Source organism: Lethenteron reissneri, chromosome 57 (genome assembly GCF_015708825.2).
Source record: "Lethenteron reissneri isolate LAM-NWPU_2019-01 chromosome 57, ASM1570882v1, whole genome shotgun sequence".
Taxonomy (NCBI): Eukaryota; Metazoa; Chordata; class Hyperoartia; order Petromyzontiformes; family Petromyzontidae; genus Lethenteron; species Lethenteron reissneri.
This window is the reverse complement of record NC_083835.1, coordinates 4,397,285-4,421,655: the sequence shown is the minus strand read 5'-3', so window position 1 is coordinate 4,421,655 and position 24,371 is coordinate 4,397,285. Positions and strand designations below refer to the sequence as shown.

The 24,371-nt window shown below is 50.8% G+C and overlaps 1 protein-coding gene across 3 annotated transcripts in view; it reads right to left on the bottom strand.

The window, feature by feature from the left end:
- Positions 1-24,371, bottom strand: part of LOC133357260 (guanine nucleotide exchange factor DBS-like) — a 408,695-nt gene that overhangs the window by 10,208 nt on the left and 374,116 nt on the right. For all 3 annotated transcript variants that reach the window (XM_061575113.1, XM_061575114.1, XM_061575115.1), the window contains exons 14-28: positions 24,001-24,068; positions 22,870-22,958; positions 22,596-22,662; positions 20,604-20,719; positions 18,895-18,964; positions 16,990-17,082; positions 16,077-16,169; positions 15,653-15,778; positions 14,521-14,742; positions 13,210-13,302; positions 10,325-10,403; positions 7,461-7,512; positions 4,430-4,533; positions 1,753-1,818; positions 357-422 (exon numbers count right to left, since the gene is read on the bottom strand). In XM_061575113.1, the coding sequence (XP_061431097.1) occupies positions 357-422; positions 1,753-1,818; positions 4,430-4,533; positions 7,461-7,512; positions 10,325-10,403; positions 13,210-13,302; positions 14,521-14,742; positions 15,653-15,778; positions 16,077-16,169; positions 16,990-17,082; positions 18,895-18,964; positions 20,604-20,719; positions 22,596-22,662; positions 22,870-22,958; positions 24,001-24,068 (1,404 nt within the window). The remainder of the gene's footprint in view (positions 1-356; positions 423-1,752; positions 1,819-4,429; positions 4,534-7,460; positions 7,513-10,324; positions 10,404-13,209; positions 13,303-14,520; positions 14,743-15,652; positions 15,779-16,076; positions 16,170-16,989; positions 17,083-18,894; positions 18,965-20,603; positions 20,720-22,595; positions 22,663-22,869; positions 22,959-24,000; positions 24,069-24,371) is intronic.

The following is a 24,371-nucleotide window of genomic DNA, read 5'->3' as shown; positions in this document are numbered from 1 at the left end:
GCTATGTAGCTCTTATTCAGAAGCGACCTGGCATCAAACGATAGCCTCAACGAAGTGACTTATCGCGCGGAAATTTATAGCAGCCAAACAACTCCATACGCCTGATGTCGATTCTAAACGTGGAGGGATCAAACGGACGACGCGGAGACAAATCCACGCGACCACGGGGAGAGAGAGAGAGAGAGACATCCAAACTCCCACGACCTCCTGTATACCAGGCGAGGTAGTCAACATCTCGACCACCGTGGTATTCTCATGGACGACGGCGGATGATGTTTGCTCGTTATGAGGGGTACGAGAAAAATAAATCCCCCGGGAAGCGCAAATGAGAACGACGCCTGTTCCCTTCTCCTCACCCTGCAGCCAGGGATGCTCGCTTCGGTCTATCAGCTCCTGCGAGCTGAGCCGCGACCGTCTGTAGCCTGCAAAGGTGAGCAATTAAGACACACGCACGGACAGAATACAACACACCGGCGAACGTCTCTTCGTTCAGTCTCGTAGGACGCAACGGGGGGAGGGGGGGGGGTCAAGCGTTGTTTAGCGAGCGCCTGTCAAAGGTCGGACGCGGCGTTCGTTGCTCTCGGCCGCCGGCAATCTTCGCTACTGGCGACGTGTGTCCCTGCCCAAGCACGCCCTTTAACTCGTCTTTTATCGACCGTTCGAATGAACCGAATCAACCTGCGGCGTCCATTTTCCGATCTACGTGTTTTTTCTTCTCTTCTTTCTCCCTTCTGTCTCTCGACGGAATTGCAGGCGCGCGCGCGTCCCTCCCGGGCGCCCCTTTCGCGCAAAACTTCTGCAGCTTTCCGTGCCAGCCGCCGCTCCCCCGCGTTTCTCGCCCGTACGCCTGAGCGGGTTGTGCGCTCCGGTCATGCGATCGTGTATCGCGCGTAAATCACGCGGCTGCACCGGAGCATCTCCGAGCGGCCGCGAGGGAAGCGCTGACATGCGTGTGAGCGGGAGCGTGGTCCCCGTTGGTGGGGAGCGGTGGAGCGGCGGTTAGAGCTACGCTGCGCTACGAACCCGGCGACCCGAGTTCGATTCCCGCTCGCGGCCAACACCGGTGACGATTATCCTGAACCGGTCATGGGTCCTCCTCCCCCTAGGTCGACCCAGTCTAAAATGAGCACCTGGTGAGGTGTGTAAACATCGCCACTGGGAAGACAAAGGCGGCCGGGCGTGGTGTTGGCTCACTAACAGCACTTGTCCCAACAGTCTGTCCAGGATATACGGGGGATCTTTGGTCCGTTCACAGATTTGTCTCCACAAGAGATTTGGTGAACTTGACCAAGGGAAGTTGCGGTGATTGTTGATCAGTGGCAAGCTTCTGGTTCATCAGGTGATTGGGGCAATTCTCGTGATTTTGTCCAAGCGCCAATTTTGTTTTCCCTTGAAAATGTTTTCTGCTCTCTCTCTCTTCTTATCCCCTCGGCCACGAATGACTTCAACACCCATTCGCTTTTGCTTTTTTTTAGCACGCTTTATCGCCGATCAAATAAAGATTTACACGATGCGCGACCGCACGCGCCGCATATCTCCGCTCTAAACGCCGCGCTGTCGACGCGCAAGGGAGGTCCAGGCCCCAGTCTTCCCGGAGTGGGGGGGGTGGGGCAAAGTCGCCCTCCTGGCCGACCGCAATCTCTCCGCGAGCACGAAAGGCGGGGCGCGGGTGGACACGGGTCGATCGCAGCAAGGAGGCGTCTGCGTGGGAGGGGGAACGAACGTTCGCGTCCACAAACGTCCACAACTCACCCAGGGGCCACTCGTCCTCGCTCCGATTCACCGTCTCTTGGGCGCTCATCCGCCGCTTGGCAAACCCTGTGAGGGTGGGGGGGGGGGGGGGTGGAGGGCATCGGGCAGGCGGGTCAAAAAATATTGTATTGGGGGGCATCGACTCAAATGTAGATTTATTTTATGTTACGTACGTATGGATGTACGTTGAACTTCTTTCACGCCGCACGTGGCCGACCGTGTTAATCGGAGGTGCGGGGGAAGGACAACAAACTATGGGTCTCTGTGCGAGTCTGTGGGTCTCTGCGTGAGTCTATGGGTCTCTGTGCGAGTCTATGGGTCTTTGTGTGAGTCTATGGGTATCTCAGCGAGTCTATGGGTCTCTGTGCGAGTCTATGGGTCTCTGTGTGAGTCCATGGGTCTCTGTGCGAGTCTATGGGTCTCTGTGCGAGTCTATGGGTCTCTGTGCGAGTCTATGGGTCTCTGTGTGAGTCTATGGGTCTCTGCGCGAGTCTATGGGTCTCTGTGCGAGTCTATGGGTCTCTGTGTGAGTCTATGGGTCCCCCGTGTGAGTCTATGGGTCTCTGTGCAAGTCTATGGGTATCTCAGCGAGTCTATGGGTCTCTGTGTGAGTCTATGGGTCTCTGTGTGAGTCTATGGGTCTCTGTGCGAGTCTATGGGTCTTTGTGTGAGTCTATGGGTATCTCAGCGAGTCTATGGGTCTCTGTGCGAGTCTATGGGTCTCTGTGCGAGTCTATGGGTCTCTGTGCGAGTCTATGGGTCTCTGTGCGAGTCTATGGGTCTCTGTGTGAGTCTATGGGTCTCTGCGCGAGTCTATGGGTCTCTGCGCGAGTCTATGGGTCTCTGTGTGAGTCTATGGGTCTTTGCGCGAGTCTATGGGTCTCTGTGTGAGTCTATGTGTCTCTGTGTGAGTCTATGGGTCTCTGCGCGAGTCTATGGGTCTCTGTGTGAGTCTAAGTACACACGTATGTTGAACTTCTTTCGCACTGTACGTAGCCAACCGTGCTGATCGGAGGCACGGGTACTCATCGGAGGTGCTGGGTGGGACGGTGGGTAACACTTGCGGTTCATAGCGAGAAGGGCCTGGGTTCCATTCCTAACTCGGGAACCTTTTCTGTGTGGAGTTTGTATGTTCTCTTCCTGTTCTCTATGGGATTTTTATCCCGGTATTTCTTGTTTCCTGCCACAGCTAAAATCCCAGATGGACAGTATCTCTGATTTGCATCATCATCATCATCACCACCACTGTGCCAGGTCACTCAAGGGTTGAGATTTCATCTCAAGGTCTGAGATAACTGGACTTTAAGAAGGCTCGCAAAGTTTTCTTCCACGTGTGAGTTGCGGCCTTTGAGTCGGTGAGGTCTTACAAAATTGTGCAATTGCGGTACGGGGAACAACGTCGGAGCTTTAAGCTGTGGTAGGAAACTATAGAACCCAGGAGAAATCCCATAGAGGACTGGAGGAGAACATACAAACTCCACACAGAAAAGGTGCCCTTCTTGTTATGAACCACAGGTGTTACCCACCGTGCCACCGCGCCCCTCCGATTAGCACGGTTGGCGAACGTACGGTGCGAACGAAGTTCAACGTACATACTGCCATCCGTGATGGGCAGTATCTCTGATTTGCATCATCAGCATCAGCATCATCACCACTGTGCCAGGTCACTCGAGGGTTGAGATTTCACCTCAAGGGCCCAGAACACTGCTCTCCAAGCACAGATTCCAGGCGTAAGCGTTTTCGGCCTTCGATACGGTGAGGTCTTACAAATTGTGCAATTGGCAAAATTGTGACCAAAGTGCACCTCAGTTCAAGGAGCTTAGCAGAGCACTGGGGGGCGGGGCGAGGGGGGGGGCAAAGGTTCCAAAAAATATTGGGGGGGGGGGGGGGGGGGTCTGATTTCCGTTAACCACCCGAGATTGTGGGATACAACCGCGGTGCAACGGTTATGTCAAGCCGGGCGCTCGCGATCCCAAAGGTCGCCGGTTCGATTTTTTTAAAATCCCGGTGCGGAGAGGGTGAAACAAATGGGGTTGAGTTTCTTGAATCCACCGCCCCCTTCTGCCTCTGTCCACCCAGACGTCATTATCGATGGGTATGGCACCGCTAGGCGGGGCTGCGGGGTTGCGTGTGGTGGGGTGAAATGTGGGTTGATCCCACCAATTTTTCTTTGGAAAATGTAAAAATGTTCCAGGCGGTGTGCAGTGACGGTGGTCACCCAGAAGAGACCATGGAATATATAACAACTACATTTTATTAAACTTGCTTTTTTTAATTTTCCTAGGTTTACACCCCACTGAGCTCTCTAGCTCTTTTTCAGAAGCGACCTCGCTGTCACGAATGCCAGCTCAATGAAGTGGCTTGTCATTATGAGCCGGCTTATCATTCACAGCAGCCAAACACTCGTGAATACGCGTGGCGACGTTGATTCTGAATGTGGAGGGGAAAAACCGGAGGACCCGGAGAAAAATCCACGCGACCACGGGGAGAGCGAGAGAGACACGCAAACTCCAAATACACAGCCCACCTCTTCCAAGACGTCTGGGCCAGCATTGAAGAGCAGGCAAAATTACCTGGAGGCCCTTCCGCCAGCAGTGACATGAGCAGGCACATTGCAGGGCTGTGCCTTTATCTCTTGCTATAGGCATTGGATGTGGAGGTGTGGGGAATGCATTACCTCTGTTGTTGAGAGGCATGTTGGGCGAACAGGTTATGCTCTGCATACGAAACGCCGCCTTTGGGCTGCCCAGCTCAAACTTGGAAAACTCAGACTTCCTCGTCCTGTCGAATGAAGACGACAACAAAAATAACCGGCATTTTAAGTTGGACCAGCGTCCGGAGAATGCGCAAGCGTCAAGGTTTCGCGGAGCGATAAGTGGGGGACGTCGACAAATCAGCGTGCGCCGAAGAGCATTTCAATCGGCGGGTCGCTACGCACCCTGCTCCGGCGCGAATCGATCGGGAACTCGGGCAGCACCGCAGAGAAAATGGGACAAAAGCTGCGACGGCCGCACCGAGGAACGCTTCTAAATTGCACTTCCGAGGCAGGAAGACGAAACGTGGTAACGCGCGTACGCACGCGGGAGTTCAACTTGGTGGCGACTGAAGAAACGTCGCCTTTGGGCGGGACACGCCGGTAAAGCCGAGGTGACAGCTTGGGGTTTGAAATTGAAAAGCAGAATGGTAGGGATAGTCGGGCATACACATCCGATTGGACTTCCATTGAGGAGGAGGTGTATGTGTGTGTTGAACCTATTTCGCACCGGACGTAGCTAACCGTGCTAATCAGAGGTGCGGGGGAAGGACAACAAACCCGATGCAAAACGCGTCTCTAAACAAGCGAGTTTATTAATCGAGATTGACGAGCGAACGGCTCCAGCGACTTCCATATATCGGAAAGGAAGAGCGTTCCGGACGGCCGCGGACGCGCATCTGACAGCGCCGCGCGATGGCGGTAACCGCCATCTTTGTTTGACGGCAGGCTAGACTAAGGCCTAATTCATATTCTTAGGTTTTTTTGGTAAAGTCACGTAGGTAAAAAACATTAAAAAGTTAAATAAAATAAAAATCACGACGTTTCGGAAGCAACACAAGCTTCCGTCTTCAGGTGGTATTTTTTTTTTATTTTACTTTTTAATGTTTTTTACCTACGTGACTTTACCGAAAAAACCTAAGAATATGAATCATTGCAGTCACGAAAGCTTCAAATCTAGAATTCAAGCCTAATTTTGGAGCTTTCGTGACTGCAGGAATTACTGTTTGGTTCTTTCGGTAAAGTCACGTATAAAGATAAAGCAATAAATTAAATACTAGCATACGACGTTTCGATTGCAACACAAGCAATCATCATCAGGTATAAATGAAATAGAAACGCAAATCTAGTATACTTAGAAATGTAATGTAATACAACAGAGAGTGTGTTGACTGTTATGTTATCCGACTCTCTGTTGTATTACATTACATTTCTAAGTATATTAGATTTGTGTTTCTATTTCATTTATACCTGATGACGATTGCTTTGTGTTGCAATCGAAACGTCGTATGCTAGTATTTAATTTATTATTTTATCTTTATACGTCACTTTACCGAAAGAACCAAAGAACAGACTAAAGCCGCCGCCGCCACCGCCGCGAGAACGACCGGAGTTCGCGGAACGTGGAAACACGCACGGCTTTGCTTGGTTGAACAGGATACCTCGACACGGGCGGAGGAATCAACGAGTGAAATTCCGTGGGAACAGCAATGGGAACAGCAAGCACGGCGGTCGTGATGCGAGCGTTACGAAGAGGCGAGCGCGTATAGCGAGGGAGCAACTGGGTGCCTCACGTCAGAATAAATAGGCCATTGCTTTTTTTGTGCGTGTCAACAATGGTTAATATCACCGTACTTTTTTTTTTATCTAGAAAAGCCTCACCGAGCCTCGGGGCTAAGAGTTTACTTTAACAGCCAGGCAACAAATTGAACGGTTTTTTTTAAACCTTGCAAGATGGGATGGCTCAGCGGAACGCGTGTTGTTACAACGCCCTAAATTGTCACCGCTCAGGTTCTGAGTCAGAATCTGGATTTCAGGCCACCCGTGATTGACTTAGGAGTGAATCAGCGAGAGCTGCACCATCGATCAACCACGACTTGACATTGCCCGGCGCTATTGCTGGCGTGCTATTGCCGCCCGAAATAGCTGCGCTTTATCCCCTCTCCGCAGTAATGGCAACGGCGACTCTGAAAGCGCTGTTGTCACGCTTCTAAAAGTATTGTTTTTTTTATCTACCGACTGCCCGTTAAAAAGTTATCTTTTCCGGAAACAAAGTTGAGGTTCGCCGTGCCACGTTCAACTCTGACGCAAGACTCGCAAGGCAAAGTTGGGTAGGGGGAAAGAAGAAAGAATAAAACTTACCTCATTTAAGTGTTGGGAAATATTTTTACGATGTAAGTGGCGGTCAATTTTCACTTTCCGAGTTCGGGGGTTATGCAAAGTAGATAATGTTCGGGCCCCTTAACCGATTTCTATTTCTGCCACGTCCGTCCGCCTGACAGCGTTGACGATAGAGGCGGTGGCGACATTGTGAGCTCATTTATATCCACCGCTCCATAATAAAGGGGTTTTTTTTTGGGTTAGATTGCGTAAATATAAATGTGTCATTTAACCTGCCACCACCCGACACAGCCAATTAGTAAGCGTTTGTCACGTAAACAAAACATGCCAATTCGTTACTAGTACAGCACACCGGTGTGTTGGAAATGATAGCCGAATGAAGTGCCTTATCGCGTGGAAATGTAAAGCAGCCACATACTCTAAATGCGTGATGTCGATTCTAAATGTGGAGGGAAAAACCGGAGGACGCGGCGAAAACTCCACGCGACCACAGGCAGAGAGAGAGAGAGAGACGCAAACTCCAAATATACAGCAGCAGGCGTCAGGGTCGGGATCGAACCCACGACCTCCTGCTTACCAGGCGAGGTGGTTAACATCTCGCCAACGCTGGATCCTGAATGGAAAAACAGGACCAAAGGGGGTCAGGAGAGATGAGGATGGGGAGAAAGAGGCCGCATCAGGGCCGCGACACCGATGCTGCACGGAGGAGGAACAGCGGAGTCTGTTTTCACAGTGGGCGGCGGCAAACGGGGTAGAGGGGCGTGGCCTCACACACACAGAAGGTCAAGCGGGATTTACGGGGAGGCTTGGAGACGATTTCCAGAGAGAGATTTACCCTCGGTTGAGTATGGGAGAAGACGGCGTGCAGTAAACTTGCTTGACTTCTTCTGCAACGGCAAGAACATGGGGATCGTTACCGCACGGTGCGAAACTTCGCGATGGAAGCGTTTGCGAGTTCAGGCCCCACCTCTCGGGGAGGGTTGATTCCTTATAGGGGAAACACATACTATCTTCTTGGTTCTTTCGGTAAAGTCACGTAGAAGGGAAATAATAAAATAATAAAAATAAAACATAATAAAATACAATTCTCACGACGTTTCGGCCACAACGCAAGCAGCCGTCCTCAGGTTAAATATACGCTGCCAAGCTTGGTTGTGCTCATTCAGACGCTGTCTTTCCGACAGACCTGTTCTTCACCTGAGGACGGCTGCTTGCGTTGTGGCCGAAACGTCGTGAGAATTGTATTTTATGTTTTCTTTTTATTATTTTATTATTTCCCTTCTACGTGACTTTACCGAAAGAACCAAGAAGATGAATCCCTGCAGTCACGAAAGCTGTAAATCAAAATTTAAACACATACTAAATAACCGATTACTAATGTAGCATATAATTACAATACCACACATTACAACTAATTACTAATCTACAACTCATTACTAATCATAACAATTGACTGATTACCAATCTATTATATTATTGCAATCCCCCCCCTTTCTCCGCATCAAATCACTACATCTGAATGAGTGAAATGATGACGTCACCCTGCAGCTGCTGCTCGATTTAAGACCGGGAGCAAGTGAGGGCTTCACTATTCTGGCAAATTGCCCGATGATGCTGGATGTAATTACCAGCGACACGTCGTATAAAAAAACTCTTCAACACACCGGTGGGCTAAAGCAGTGAACTATTTGTCTTTTGTCAACGTGACACTTTTTTTTACTGTTTGGCCGTGTCGGGTGGTGGAGGGTTACGACACATTTATAAATAACGCGATCTAACCCAAAAAACCTTTATTATGAATAATATTGGCCGCGAAAGCCTACGTGTTAAACTCGATTCACCTGCCCGTATCTCACCCCCCCCCCCCCCCCGCCTTCCACCAGGCTGGGCAAAACAAAGCTACCCCTTCGTCGGCAAGTCGACGGCGTGGGCTGCCGTCAAACGGCGCACACGTGTACAAAAGCAAAAGAAAAACGTCGGCAGTTTTCCGACGAGGTGCACACTTGCTCCTCAAGAGTGCACTTGGGGGTCGAACCCACGACCTCCTGTTTCCCAGGCGAAGTAGTCAACATCTCCTAGCCACCCCTATGGGGACATCCCGCTAAGAGGCGAGGTAGTCAACATCTCCTAGCCACCCCAATTGGGACATCCCACTGAGAGGCGAGGTAGTCAACATCTCCTAGCCACCCCTATGGGGACATCCCACTGAGAGGAGAGGAAGTCAACATCTCCTAGCCACCCCTATGGGGACATCCCACTGAGAGGCGAGGTAGTCAACATCTCCTAGCCACCCCTATGGGGACATCCTGCTGAGAGGCGAGGTAGTCAACATCTCCTAGCCACCCCTATGGGGACATCCCACTGAGAGGCGAGGTAGTCAACATCTCCTAGCCACCCCTATGGGGACATCCTGCTGAGAGGCGAGGTAGTCAACATCTCCTAGCCACCCCTATGGGGACATCCCACTGAGAGGCGAGGTAGTCAACATCTCCTAGCCACCCCTATGGGGACATCCTGCTGAGAGGCGAGGTAGTCAACATCTCCTAGCCACCCCAACGTGGACATCCTGCTGAGAGGCGAGGTAGTCAACATCTCCTAGCCATCCCTATGGGGACATCCTGCTGAGAGGCGAGGTAGTCAACATCTCCTAGCCACCCCAATTGGGACATCCCACTGAGAGGCGAGGTAGTCAACATCTCCTAGCCACCCCTATGGGGACATCCTGCTGAGAGGCGAGGTAGTCAACATCTCCTAGCCACCCCAACGTGGACATCCTGCTGAGAGGCGAGGTAGTCAACATCTCCTAGCCACCCCTATGGGGACATCCCGCAGAGAGGCGAGGTAGTCAACATCTCCTAGCCACCCCTATGGGGACATCCCACTGAGAGGCGAGGTAGTCAACATCTCCTAGCCACCCCTATGGGGACATCCTGCTGAGAGGCGAGGTAGTCAACATCTCCTAGCCACCCCAACGTGGACATCCTGCTGAGAGGCGAGGTAGTCAACATCTCCTAGCCACCCCTATGGGGACATCCCGCAGAGAGGCGAGGTAGTCAACATCTCCTAGCCACCCCTATGGGGACATCCCACTGAGAGGCGAGGTAGTCAACATCTCCTAGCCACCCCTATGGGGACATCCCGCTGAGAGGAGAGGTAGTCAACATCTCCTAACCATCCCTATGTGGACATCCCACTGAGAGGCAAGGGAGTCAACATCTCCTAGCCACCCCTATGGGGACATCCCGCTGAGAGGCGAGGTAGTCAACATCTCCTAGCCACCCCTATGGGGACATCCCACTGAGAGGAGAGGTAGTCAACATCTCCTAGCCACCCCAACGTGGACATCCTGCTGAGAGGCGAGGTAGTCAACATCTCCTAGCCACCCCTATGGGGACATCCCGCAGAGAGGCGAGGTAGTCAACATCTCCTAGCCACCCCAACGTGGACATCCTGCTGAGAGGCGAGGTAGTCAACATCTCCTAGCCACCCCTATGGGGACATCCTGCTGAGAGGCGAGGTTGTCAACATCTCCTAGCCACCCCAACGTGGACATCCCGCTGATAGGCGAGGTAGTAAACATCTCCTAGCCACCCCTATGGGGACATCCCGCTGAGAGGCGAGGTAGTCAACATCTCCTAACCACCCTGAAGCGATGTCCTGGGCACGTGGGTTCGCAAGCGACGAGGTGCATCGTCCCACCTTTGCAGGCCTGCAGCTGCATGGTGAGCAGCTTCCGTATCTCGCTCACCCACGCAGACTTCTCTTCGTTGGACGGGGCCTGCGGGCACAACAACGACGCACCCATTGGCAGTGACACACCAGTGGCATTCCTTAAAGACACTGGTCGAACCATGAACCGCATCAGAACATCTACAACCAGGCCAATGAGCCCGCAACTCCTGCATACGTTGCAAATTCGAGACACAAGCCACAGTCCATAACATAGATTTTTTATGGGCTCGATCGCGGAAATATAATTGTTGTGTCGATAAACCCGCCACCACCCGACACAGCCAATGAGTAAAGGTCTGTCACGCTGTACGGCGTGTACACTAAACACGGGGAATGGCTTTACAAGCTGTATAATCTCCTGTAGATGTGGATGCCACTGGTTCTTCATGTTCTGCAGATGTGGATGCCACTGGTTCTTCACGACCTGCAGATGTAGATGCCACTGGTTCTTCACGTTCTGCAGATATAGATGCCACTGGTTCTTCATGTTCTGCATATGTAGATGCCGCTGGTTCTTCACGTTCTGCAGATGTAGATGCCACTGGTTCTTCCCGTTCTGCAGATGTAGATGCCACTGGTTCTTCCCGTTGTGCAGATGTAGATGCCACTGGTTCTTCACGTTCTGCAGATGTAAATGCCACTGGTTCTTCACGTTCTGCAGATGTGGATGCCACTGGTTCTTCAAGTTCTGCAGTTATAGATGCCACTGGTTCTTCACGTTCTGCAGATGTAGATGCCACTGGTTCTTCCCGTTCTACAGATGAAGATGCCACTGGTTCTTCACGTTCTACAGATGAAGATGCCACTGGTTCTTCACGTTCTGCAGGTGTAGATGCCACTGGTTCTTTACGTTCTGCAGATGTAGATGCCACTGGTTCTTCACGTTCTGCAGATGTAGATGCCGCTGGTTCTTCACGTTCTGCAGATATAGATGCCACTGGTTCTTCACGTTCTGCAGATGTAGATGCCACTGGTTCTTCCCGTTCTGCAGATGTAGATGCCACTGGTTCTTCAAGTTCACCAGATGTAGATGCCGCAGGTTTTTCACGTTCTGCAGATGTAAATGCCACTGGTTTTTCACGTTCTGCAGATGTAGATGCCACTGGTTCTTCAAGTTCAGCAGATGTAGATGCCACTGGTTCTTCACGTTCTGCAGATGTAGATCCCACCACCGCCACCTATCGATCCGAACAGGCAACTGGACATACGGATCAGGTTTGTTCGTATCTCTGGAAGTTCGTAAAGCGATTTGTTTGCAAGTCGAGGGTAGTCCCTGTACACAGTTCTTTCTGCGCGGGCACCCCGCCACCTGCTGGACTATCCACAAGCTACCCAAGTGAGTTGCCATTAACGGGGCAGGGGTCCTCGTTTAACGCGTCACGATGTGAACACCGCGACGCGCTTTCGCGATTGACGGCCCTTTTCTCCCCTATTCGGGAACGCTTTTCGCACAACGCGGAAAAAGGCGTGCCGTCGTGACGCGGTTTCTGAGCGGTCGACTACGAACTACATTAATCATCACGGCACCTCCCACGATGGTGAATGTAGACATTGATTCCTTGCAAAAGGTTGTCTGTTTGGTGTTTTAACATCTTAACACAACTGCTTTATTACCAGAAAGGGTAAAATCTATTCTTATATTTTGATACAGGCAAGGGGGGTCCCATGATGTAGCTGCTCGCCGCGAGCTCTCAAAGCCCTGACAGTGGCATTGTCGATTTAAAGCTTTCGTGACTGCAGGGATTCATCTTCTTGGTTCATTCGGTAAAGTCACATAAAATGGAAACAATAAATATAATAAAATAAAACATAATAAAATCATTCTCACGACGTTTCGGCCACAACGCAAGCAGCCGTGAAGACCAGGTCAGACTCTGTCTCCCCGACAGACCTGTCCTTCACCTGAGGACGGCTGCTTGCGTTGTGGCCGAAGCGTCGTGAGAATTATTTTATTATTATTATTTTTTTTTCCATTCTACGTGACTTTACCGAAAGAACCAAGAAGAAAAAGCCGTCTCTGGTGTGGACCAATCAGTTTCAAAGACAATGGATCATCATAGACTACCAGATCATGTTTTTTGTATGTGTGGTTAATGCAGACACGATTCCCTGCAATAGGTTTCTGTTTGTTGTTTTAACATCTTAACACCCGTTCTTAGTTCTTTCGGTAAAGTCACGTAGAAGGGAATAATAAAATAATAAAAATATAAAATAATACAAATATAATAATATTTCCTGCAGTTACGAAAGCTTTAAATCAAAATTTTAACACCTGTTTTATTGCCATAAAAGGTCAAACCTATTCTTATATTCTTACACGAATTACTTTCTTGAAGTCAAAACCCGATTAGCACGGTTGGCTTCGTACGGCGGGAAGGAAGTTCAACGTCCATACATAAATTCAAGATTCGGTTCTCATTGGCTTGTTTGTACCATGTCACGCATGAGACGCACACAAGCAAAAACTCCCACGTGTAGCCTTCACAGACTGTTGAAGCCAGTGCTGTTAGCGAGCACCTATGAAGGCCGGCACGGCACACGGGGGGGTGAGTGGACAACACCACGCCCGACAGCCTTTGTCTCCCCAGTGGCGATGTTTACACACCTCACCAGGTACCCATTTGAGGCTGGGTCGACCAAGCGGAGGCCCAGGACCTGTTTAGATAATCGTCACCGGCGTTGGCCGTGAGCGGGAATCGAACTCGGGTCACCGGGTTCGTGGCGCATCGCAGCGCTAACCGCCACGCCACCGCTCCCCACACAAACACACACACACGCACGGAGGCATTGGCAGCGTGAAAAACCACGCAAACCCTCGCCACGGGCCGATCCCATCGCGCGGCGTGGCTCACCTGGATGATGTAGACTTGCTCCCGCCGTGAACACCAGATCTCAAACTTGCGGCTGTCCCCTCGCACGTTCTCCGTGATCCCCACGGAGCTCATCTGCAACGCCGCCGGCGGAGTGACAGGGAGACTCGTCGCTCATCGTCGCGAAATCGCAGCCAGGACGGAGGTGCAAGGGGAGGGAGGGGAGGGGGGTCCTGGGAGCCAGGGGTCGGCACCGGTCGGGGGGCCCCGATGTGGATGTCCCTTCAAGCTATGTGCGCACTTTTAAATCATCTAGAGCAGTGTCTCTTAACCTTAGAACCCGTTGGTTCTCCATCGTTAAAACACAATGCACAACGTTAACAACTGCGCAGGGTTTGGTGAAACGAAGTAAGTTGCGACTTAGGTTTCCCGCGCTTAATTTGTGTTTTCGATGATTTGCCTTCTAAAATAATCCGGCCGCGTCGCGCGCCCCCCCCAGGGAATGCAATGCACCCCAGGTTAGGAAGAACCACTGATCTAGATTGAAAACGCATTTCTTTAGAACTGATATTTGTGTTCAGTTTGTTGTCTCAGAGGGACCCATAAACTAACACAGAGACCCACAGACCCACACAAAGACCCACAGACTCACATAGAGACACACAGACTCACACAGAGACCCACAGACTCACGCAGAGACCCACAGACTCACACAGAGACCCACAGACTCACACAGAGACCAACATACTCACACAGAGACTCATAGACTCACACGGAGACCCACAGACTCACACAGAGACCCGTAGACCCACAGAGAGACCCACAGACTCACATAGAGACCCACAGACTCACACAGAAACCCACAGACTCACACAGAGACCCACAGACTCACACAGAGACGCACAGACTCACACAGAGACCCACAGACTCACGCAGAAACCCACAGACTCACACAGAGACCCACAGACTCACACAGAGACCCACAGACTCACACAGAGACCCACAGACTCACTCAGAGACCCACAGACTCACACAGAAACTCATAGACTCACACAGAGACTCACTGATTAGCACGGTTGGCTACGTACGGTGCGAAAAAAGTTCAGCACACTCCTATGCTGCCTTCCATTGTGTCACGGAAACACACAGAGCGAGAGAGAGAGAGAGGCCATCGGAATTTCTGGCCTCACTGGCGAAACTTTCAGCGCCCACTCGCCGATTTGGGGGGGCGAGGGGGGGGGCGAGGGGGGGGCGAGGGGGGGGGGCGAGGGGGGAGCGAGGGGGGGGGCGAGGGGAGGGTGAGGGGGGGGGGGGGCGAGGGGGGGGTGCTAACGGGGACGAACGACCCGGCACCTGCAGCGAGTGCTTGTAGCCGTAGGAGGGCGTCTTCTCGTAGCCCTCGGTCGTCTCCTCGCGCCGCTTGCAGAAGAGCAGCGTCTTCTCGTAGAGGAAGACGTGCCGCTGCATGGGCTTGAAGCGCGGGAAGTCCTTCACCTTGTTGGCGCCCTTCTTGTGGTCGGTCCACACGCTGAAGGAGCCCTGCATCAGCAGCTTGCCCAGTTCCAGGAGGTTTCCCTGCGGAAACCGGTTCGTCGTTCAACAGTCGCGAATCGCAATCCTTGTTTTAGGCCGCGGGGAAATCCCGGCGAGCTTCCTAGAAGCGTTTTTTTTCACGTTACGGACGGCCCCTTACCCTGGTGTAGTCATCGTCGTCGTTGGCGTCATCAACACTGCCGTCGTCAACATCACCATCATCAACATCACCATCATCAACATCACCATCATCACCATCATCTCCGTCATCAACATCTCCGTCATCAACATCACCATCATCACCATCATCAACATCACCATCATCAACATCACCATCATCACCATCATCAACATCACCATAATCAACATCACCATCATCACCATCATCAACATCTCCGTCATCAACATCACCATCATCATCATCACCATCATCAACATCACCATCATCACCATCATCAACATCACCATCATCATCACCATCATCATCAATATCATCAACATCTCCGTCATCAACATCACCGTCATCACTATGATCACCATCATCACCATCATCACCGTCATCATCACCATCATCACCGTCATCATCACCATCATCAACATCACCGTCATCAACATCATCACCGTCATCAACATCACCGTCATCACTATGATCACCATCATCACTATGATCACCATCATCACCATCATCACTATGATCACCATCATCACCATCATCACCGTCATCACTATGATCACCATCATCACTATCATCATCACCATCATCATCACCATCATCATCACCATCACCATCATCACCATCATCACCATCATCAACATCATCAACATCTCCGTCATCAACATCAATGTCGACAGGGCAAGCTCCATTGTCATGATTCTCAACAACAAAAAAAGCCCCAAGTGATTTGCCACTCAAACGGCGCTCAGGAGCCGGCGATCAATAACGAGCGTGCACCTTGTATCCGGTGATGGAAATCTGGTGCATGGAGTCGTTGAGGGACTTGAGGAGGCTCTGCATGCTGGCCAGGGCCTCCTCCAGCTCCAGGGCGTGCTGCACGTCCTTCGTGCCCTTCAGGAGCTCCTGCACCGCCGCAGCACCACGCGCACACACACACCAAAGTTGCCGCCCTCCTCGTCGTCACCGTCGTCGTCATCATCATCATCGACGTCATCGTCGACATCATCGTTGATGTCATCATCGATGTCATTCTTGTCGCCATCGCCGTCGATGTCATCATCATCAACGTAATCGTCATTGTCGTCATGATCGTCGTCGTCATCGTGATCGTCGTCCTCGTCATCTGCGATGGGTCGCGGCGGAGGGACGCGGGGGGGGGGGTCAAGGGTCAAGCAACACGTGGGGAAGAGAGGGCCCGTACCTTGAGCAGCAGCTGGTAGCGTGTGATGCGCTGCACGGGCTTCAGGAGGTACGAGTCCAGCGCCAGCTTGTGGCCGAGCTTCTTCTGACATTCCTGCGGCAGCCGGGGAGACGAACGGCGCGCGCGGTGTTTGGCACGCGCACAGAGACAGAAACAAAAAGGAGGGATGCTCCCCTCCCTCCCTCCACCACCTCCACCACCGCCATGATGGACAGCCGGCACAGCAGGTCAGGGAAGGGGGAGTGAGTGCCGTATTTTGTGGATCGTTCGGCGCTTCCTGATGGCAAGAAGCCCCGGAACTCGTGCCGGGCGTCAATAAAGTTTGGACAATTCTGGTCGTGCACACGCGCACACACACACACACACTCGCACACACGACGCAAACACGACGCAGACACGCGCGCACACGCTCACAGCGTACAAGCAAAGCTACCCGATTGTCAGACTCACACACGACCTTTTAATGCGAAATACGGGGCAATGAGTTGCGTCCGGTAATCCGCAGAATGTGCGGTGACTTTAGCGAGCTGCAGCCCAGCCATTGTGGGTTAACGGGACGCGCAGACAAAGATTCCCCCGAGAAACCTTTAACAGACTGTCGCGGCAAGTGCTGTTAAGAGCGAGCGCATGTTAAGACCCGTATGCCCAAGAGGGTGTGTGAGTGGCCAGCACCACGCCCGGCCGCCTTTGTCTCCCCAATTTACATGTTGACACAGAGCATGAATGCCTCATTTAAGGCCGAGTCGACCCAGGGGAGGCCCAGGATCGGTCCACACATTCGTCGCCGACGTTGGCTGTGAGCGTAGCAGCTGGCGCGGCGCGTAAACCATGACACCATAGCTTCCCGCACACACGCGTGTGAAACGCACACACCACACACCACACACATACACCACATACCGCACACACACACCTGGAAGAATGGCGCGTCGGAGATTTGTCTCCACAGCGTCTCGGACTGCGGCTTGTTCTGGCAGTACTTCTCGTAGATGCGGAAATCTTCCTTCTGCACACGCACACGGGACGCAGCGGAGAGGGCAACGGATTGTCCCCCGCGCAACCAAAACTTGCGATCACGTCACACCGTTGATCACGTGACACCATCGATCACGTGACACCATTGTTGATCACGTGACACCATCGATCACGTGACACCGCTGTTGATCACGTGACACCGCTGTTGATCACGTCACACCGCTGTTGACCACGTGACACCGCTGTTGATCACGTCACACCGCTGTTGACCACGTGACACCGTTGCCGCTACGTCCGTGGCGACCAACGCGGCGCTGTAGATGCCAAAGGTTTGGAGGCAAAGAACATGCAAACCCGAAATATACAGCAGGCATCAGGGTCTGGATCGAACCCGACCTCCTGCATACCAGGCGAGGGAGTCAACATCTCGCCACCGCGGCGACCCTTACTCAGATAGCCCCCCCCGCCCCCTGTTGGCCAAAGCTACGAGTGGGGGGGGGGGGGGTGGGGGGCCCCCCCCTTGACAACCACCACGTGATTTGTTTTCAACAGCCGTGTAAAAGAACAACAACACTTATGTAAAATTCCGTTTACATTTATTTGTTTATGATAATGCGTTCATTTTGGTGTCCACGTTTTATTTAAATTTAATTAGAGCAGGAACGTTTGGCGCAAATTGCGCGAATCAAATATTGGGGCCCCACCTGACCGATGGCCACACACCCTGAGCTGATAATGTAGTCACTACTCCACTAATAGTGTAGTCACTATGCCACTGATAATGTAGTCACTTCGCCAGTGATAATGTAGTCACTTCGCCAGTGATAATGTAGTTACTACGCCACTGATAATGTAGTTACTACCCCACTGCTAATGTAGTCACTACACCACTGATAATGTAGTCACTACGCCACTGATAGTGTAGTCACTACGCCACTGATAATGTAGTCACTACGCCACTGATAGTGTAGTCACTACGCCACTGATAATGTAGTCACTACGCCACTGATAATGTAGTTACTACACCACTGATAATGTAGTCACTACGCCACTGATAATGTAGTCACTACGCCACTGATAATGTAGTTACTACCCCACTAATAGTGTAGTCACTACGCCACTGATAATGTAGTCACTACGCCACTAATAGTATAGTCACTACACCACTGATAATGTAGTTACTACACCACTGATAATGTAGTTACTATGCCACTGATAATGTAGTCACTACTCCACTAATAGTGTAGTCACTACACCACTGATAATGTAGTTACTACACCACTGATAATGTAGTTACTATGCCACTGATAATGTAGTCACTACTCCACTAATAGTGTAGTCACTACACCACTGATAATGTAGTTACTACACCACTGACAATGTAGTTACTATGCCACTGATAATGTAGTCACTACGCCACTAATAGTATAGTCACTACACCACTGATAATGTAGTTACTACACCACTGATAATGTAGTTACTATGCCACTGATAATGTAGTCACTACTCCACTAATAGTATAGTCACTACACCACTGATAATGTAGTTACTACACCACTGATAATGTAGTTACTATGCCACTGATAATGTAGTCACTACTCCACTAATAGTGTAGTCACTACACCACTGATAATGTAGTTACTACACCACTGATAATGTAGTTACTATGCCACTGATAATGTAGTCACTACTCCACTTAGTGTAGTCACTACGCCACTGATAATGTAGTTACTACACCACTGATAATGTAGTCACTTCGCCAGTGATAATGTAGTTACTACACCACTGATAATGTAGTCACTACACCACTGATAATGTAGTCACTACACCACCACCGCCTTACCCGCTTCAGGTAGCAACTCCCAACCTCTTCCGGCCGCTCCGTATAATCCTCCAGCTCCTTGAGGAAGACACTGAAGCAGCAGCAGCAGAAGCGCGGAGCTCAGTTAGCGAGCACCCCCTCGCGGAACGCGCCCACTAAGTTTGATTACATCGTGGGACCTCCTTTGCCAGTATCAACATACAGTAAAACCTTGGATTGCGAGCATAATTCGTTCCGGAAACGTGCTTGTAATCCAAAGCACTCGTATATCAAAGCACTCGTATATGAGTTGTGATCACGTGACGCTTGGCAGACAAAGCGTATGCACGTGCTACTCGTATTGCAAGACCTCGCTCGTTTATCAAATTAATATTTATTTAACATTTTTGCTCGTCTTGCAAAACACTCGCAATCCAAGGTTTTACTGTATAAGAATAGATCCATAATAGAGTTTTTTTTTGTTAAATCGCGTAAACATGTAGATGTGTCGTTAAAACCCGCCACCACCCGACACAGCCAACTAGTAAGGGTTGTCACGTAAACAGAACGTGGCCAATTCGTCACTCGTACAGCACGCCGGTGTGTTGGAGAGCCAAGCCACAACATTTACAATCCGAGTACGACGTTTTGCCAGTAATTACAACTAGCTTCATCAGGCGACAGCCAGATTTGTAAAGAAGTCCACCTGTTTCGTTCCTTATATAGAGGTGTAGATGTGGTGACCACACATTTATATATTTACGCGATCTAACCCAAAACCTCTATTATGGATGATATTGGTCGCGAAAACATACGTGTTAAATATAATAATAGGTGTTACCCTTTCTGGCAATAAAACAGTTGTGTTAAGACGTTAAAACACCAAACACAAACTTTTTGCAAAGAATCATATCTGCATTAACCACACATACTTGTGGTGAGCATGCGAACAAAAAACATGCTCTGGTAATATATGCCAGAAACATTGGCAATCGGTTGGAACCGTTGGACTAACGTTGAACCAACGTTGGCAATCGGTTAGAACCGTTGGACCAACTTTGAACCAACATTAGCAATCAGTTGGAACCGTTGGACGAACATTGAACCAACATTGGCAATCGGTTGGAACCAATGGACTAACGTTGAACCAACGTTGGCAATCGGTTAGAACCGTTGGACCAACTTTGAACCAACATTAGCAATCAGTTGGAACCGTTGGACGAACATTGAACAACATTAGCAATCAGTTGGAACCGTTGGACTAACGTTGAACCAACGTTGGCAATCGGTTGGAACCGTTGGACCAACGTTTGATGTTCTCTGGGTCAGCGCAAATGCAAGGGGTTGAGATGAGTATCTATCAGCTCTTACCATCTTATTCCTTCATTTTCACCAACTCGTTTAAGCATTGCATAATCTCTTACGAGGTAACAATTAAATTGCAGAGGGTAACATTGCTTTGTTACGAAACACCAAATGTCTTGTATTTCATACATTTGAACTGTTGGCCGTACGTACGTGTAAACTGCATTATATGTAAAGTGCTCCAAGGCACCTTAATTTATAAGCGGAGGTGTAACTATGCTGACTTTAGCACGAGTCAGCCGAGGGGAGGCCCAAGCCAGGTTCATGTAGAAACTGCCACAGGTGCCGTGCATCCTGGCCATGGCTGTGGATCATTTGCAGCGGGGCAGAGAAGGCAAGCAAAAAAAAGTGTTCATCCAACAGTGGACAGAGAATGGCTCCACCACCTGCTGTGGAAGTGGTAGATGTCGGCCATGTTGCCGAACAGGATGTCCTTCTTCTCCCTGGCGCCGGCGGGGACGGGCGCCGCCATTTCCTCCGTCTCCATGGCGTCCGCGTAGCCCTGGACCACCCCCACAAGAAGTGACATCGTCACTCTCAACCTCTATCCAAAACTTTCTGCTCGGCTTGTTGACAATCATTTTTAAAATAAATTTTTTACGGTATTTCAATAGGAGCACGAACTGGGACGCGAGGAGGGGGTGGGCTACAGAAAAATCCTTCCCTCCCCTCCAGTGGCGGCTCCTGCAAAATCTCTCAGGGGGGGCAAATGTCTGGATGATTGATTAGGATAAGGTCCACCCATGCAATGGATAAATTAACAGCTTAAGCATGTAAAGGCAACTTCACTTCTTTAATATTAATGAAAAATAAAGTGACTCTTACAATACATCTTGTTTGTTTCTATACTCACTATTAAAACAAACAACACAAGTTTATTTTATTAAAGATTCCACTAGGTGGCCACAAATTATATTGTTGGGTGAAACGTGCTTATGTATGATGACGTAAGCACGTATGATGACGTAAGCACGTTAGGGCGAGCCTTCCCGGAAGCCATAGAGAATGCATTGCAGCGCCCCCGTTCGAAAAAAATCATCTTTGAATGTAAGTCTATGGGGCCACTCGGGGCGATTCTCAGCCGGAGTGAAATCGCCCAAAAAGAGGCGGTACTCCACAGAACGTGACGTGACGCTGATTGGACTATATCCAGAGGCTGCAGTGACTCTGTGGTTGAATGACATTGGCGGTGCGTCGCCCAATCGCCCTAATGAAGAAACCGCCCCTGCTCCACACCTTGATTAGCACGGTTGGCCACGTACACACATACATACATCCGTGGACCTCAGTCCCAAACACTACACATCTGGGTGTAACGCAAGGGAGGGGAGGAAGTAATAATAATTTTAATTTTTAAAGCCCCCTTAAACAATCAACCAAGTAAAGACGAAGTGAGAAAGACGTTCGAAAATAACGAAAGTCATTTTGAACAGCGGGCTGGCCGCCCCGGATTGCCAACAATCCTCAAACGACGAATAAAATCACGAGTGCGGACGGAGTGCGGAGTGCTCTCCGACATGGGTCTTTGTATGCGACAACAAGTTGCGGTACGGAAGCCGGTGAGTAGCTGCCAGGACAAAATAAATATCATCACAATCCTCCAAGCAGGATCTGACCTACCGAGGAAGATCCTGGTCCTCCTCGAGTCGGAACCCGGACGCTCCGTGGAAGATGTGGGACACTTTCCCCACGAGTGGAAAATCTAACGAGAGTCCAGCTCGTGACTGTGGTGGTGGTGGTGGGATATCTCAAGACGGTGAACGACCGCTCCAATCGGAGCATTCAAAGGGGGGGGGGGAGGCGATCCAAAACAAATCCACGCGGCTGCTCCCACTAAGCAGTCGGAATGGATATTGAATCTCGACATCGATTTGCAATCCCCACAAATGCCGAACAAAATAAGGGAAACAATGCATTTGCACATTTCCAAACCGTTATTTTTGTTTTCGTTTGAGCCCCTATTTTTGTTTTTGGCCAATGCTTTGATTCGCGTGGCCCGGTTTTCAAGAGGGCAAGTCCCTAACAGCAACACGCAAAAATATTTACTGAAGCCGTGTTCACATTGAATAACGGTTACAGGCGTCATCAGTGCCTGCCACCCAAGACACTCCCCTGCCCTTTATCATCGGACGAACGGAGCGAACGCATGAATAAACACCTTGCTTGGAAAGCATTAAAAATACTTGAAAGTTGCAGTCAAGCTTGTCGCCATGGCCACCTGTTGATGCCCCCCCCCCCCCCGCCATCAACGATGTCACTCGCGCAATGGCGGCGAAGCTTGAGGACTGCTCCTCGAAAGCCCCCCGGTTGGTGCAAGCTCATCGACCGCCGCGAGGGACGTTCGTCCTGCTCAGAAGACAACGTTTGCGCCGCCTCACCTCCAGTATTGTCTGCAGCTCCTCCACGTAGACCCTCTCCGTCTCCAGGAGCTCCGTCATGATGTGACTGCGGCAAGCAAGACAAATAAGGGGAAGCTTTCACCGCTGATCAAACTCGCCGTAGGCTAAAACACAGACAGCCTAGCATCATGACGCACAGGGTGGTGGGCTAGGATTAAGCGCGGAGCAGGGTCAAGGATGTAATGCGTGGGCAAAACGAAAAAGTAACAGGAAAGAGAAGGGAGAAGTCGACAGAGTGAGAGATAAGCCACACCTCCTGTGGAGCGTCAGGTTTTCCTCGTTCTCCATGGGGACGGACGGCAGGCAGACGCCTCCCTGGCTGTTCTCGTACACGACCTCGATCTGCGAACACATCGCTCCTCTGCATTAAAGGCTGCGACACGCCAAGGCAACGTTACGGCGACCGCCGTAGCCGGCAATCGCCGTCGCCAGCTACCGTCGCCACCGGCAACACGTTCACGGCAGAGTGAACGAGTTGCGAATGAAAACAGGGTTTAAATTTCGATTTAAAGCTTTCGTGACTGCAGGGATTCATATTCTTGGTTCTTTCGGTAAAGTCACGTAGAAAAAATAAAACAATACAATTCTCACGACGTTTCGACTGCAACACAAGCAATCATCATCAGGTGTGAAAACCACAGCATGAAAATTAAAAAAAAAACGGTTTGTTGAAAAGTGAGTGTTTAATAAACGGTGATCGGTATACACAGCATTTGACCTCAGCTAGCCACGGTGACCCCTTGCTGCGACCCAGTGGGCAGGGAAAATAGAGTTGATTGAAAAGCGTGAATGAGGACAGCGCAATATTCTTCCGCTATGTCAGTGCTAACGAAGAAAGTGGTGCCCATTGCGTACACATTTACCAAATTTTTATATTTTTAAACGCTCATTGAAAACTTTGCTAAGTGTTGTTTAAACTTTTAAACTAAACTAAAGCTTTTTTATTTTACCGGGTAAGGCCCACTGTGTTCTATGTAGCTCTTTTTCAGAAGTGGCCTGGCTACAAATGATAGCTCAGGTAGTTAACATCTCCTCGTCATCCATAATAGAGGTTTTGGTTAGATCACGTAAATATATAAATGTGTCGTTAAACCCGCTATCACGCGACACAGCCAACTAGTAAGGGTTGTCACGTAAACAAAACGTGGCCAATGCGTCACTAGAGCCAAGCCACAACATTTACAATCCGAGTACGACGTTTCGCCAGTGATCACAACCAGCTTCATCAGGCGACAGCCAGATTTGTGGCGTCGATGCGATGCGACAACACTCGTGAGCTCTTCTTGCGCGAAGTGGGGGGAGTGGTGGGGGGGGGGGGTGATCACTCTCCTAGCCACCGCTGTGCAGCTGCACAGAGCGAGGGTCTTGGGGGGTGCGTGGATACCTTGGGTGCCGACTTCTGCTTGACGTGCCTCCTCCGCGGGGTGCTGGGTTCACCGCCAAGGCCGGGCACTGTGAATGCAACGCGCCTCGTAATTATAATCGATGGAGCGGAGGTGCAGCGGTGGTGCAGCAGTGGTGCAGTGGTGGTGCAGTGGTGGTGCAGCGGTGGTGCAGCGGTGGTGCAGCGGTGGTGCAGTGGTGGTGCAGTGGTGGTGCAGTGGTAGTGCAGCGGTGGTGCAGCGGTGGTGCAGTGGTGGTGCAGTGGTGGTGCAGCAGTGGTGCAGTGGTGGTGCAGTGGTGGTGCAGCGGTGGTGCAGTGGTGGTACAGCGGTGGTACAGCGGTGGAGCGGTGGTGCAGCGGTGGTGCAGCGG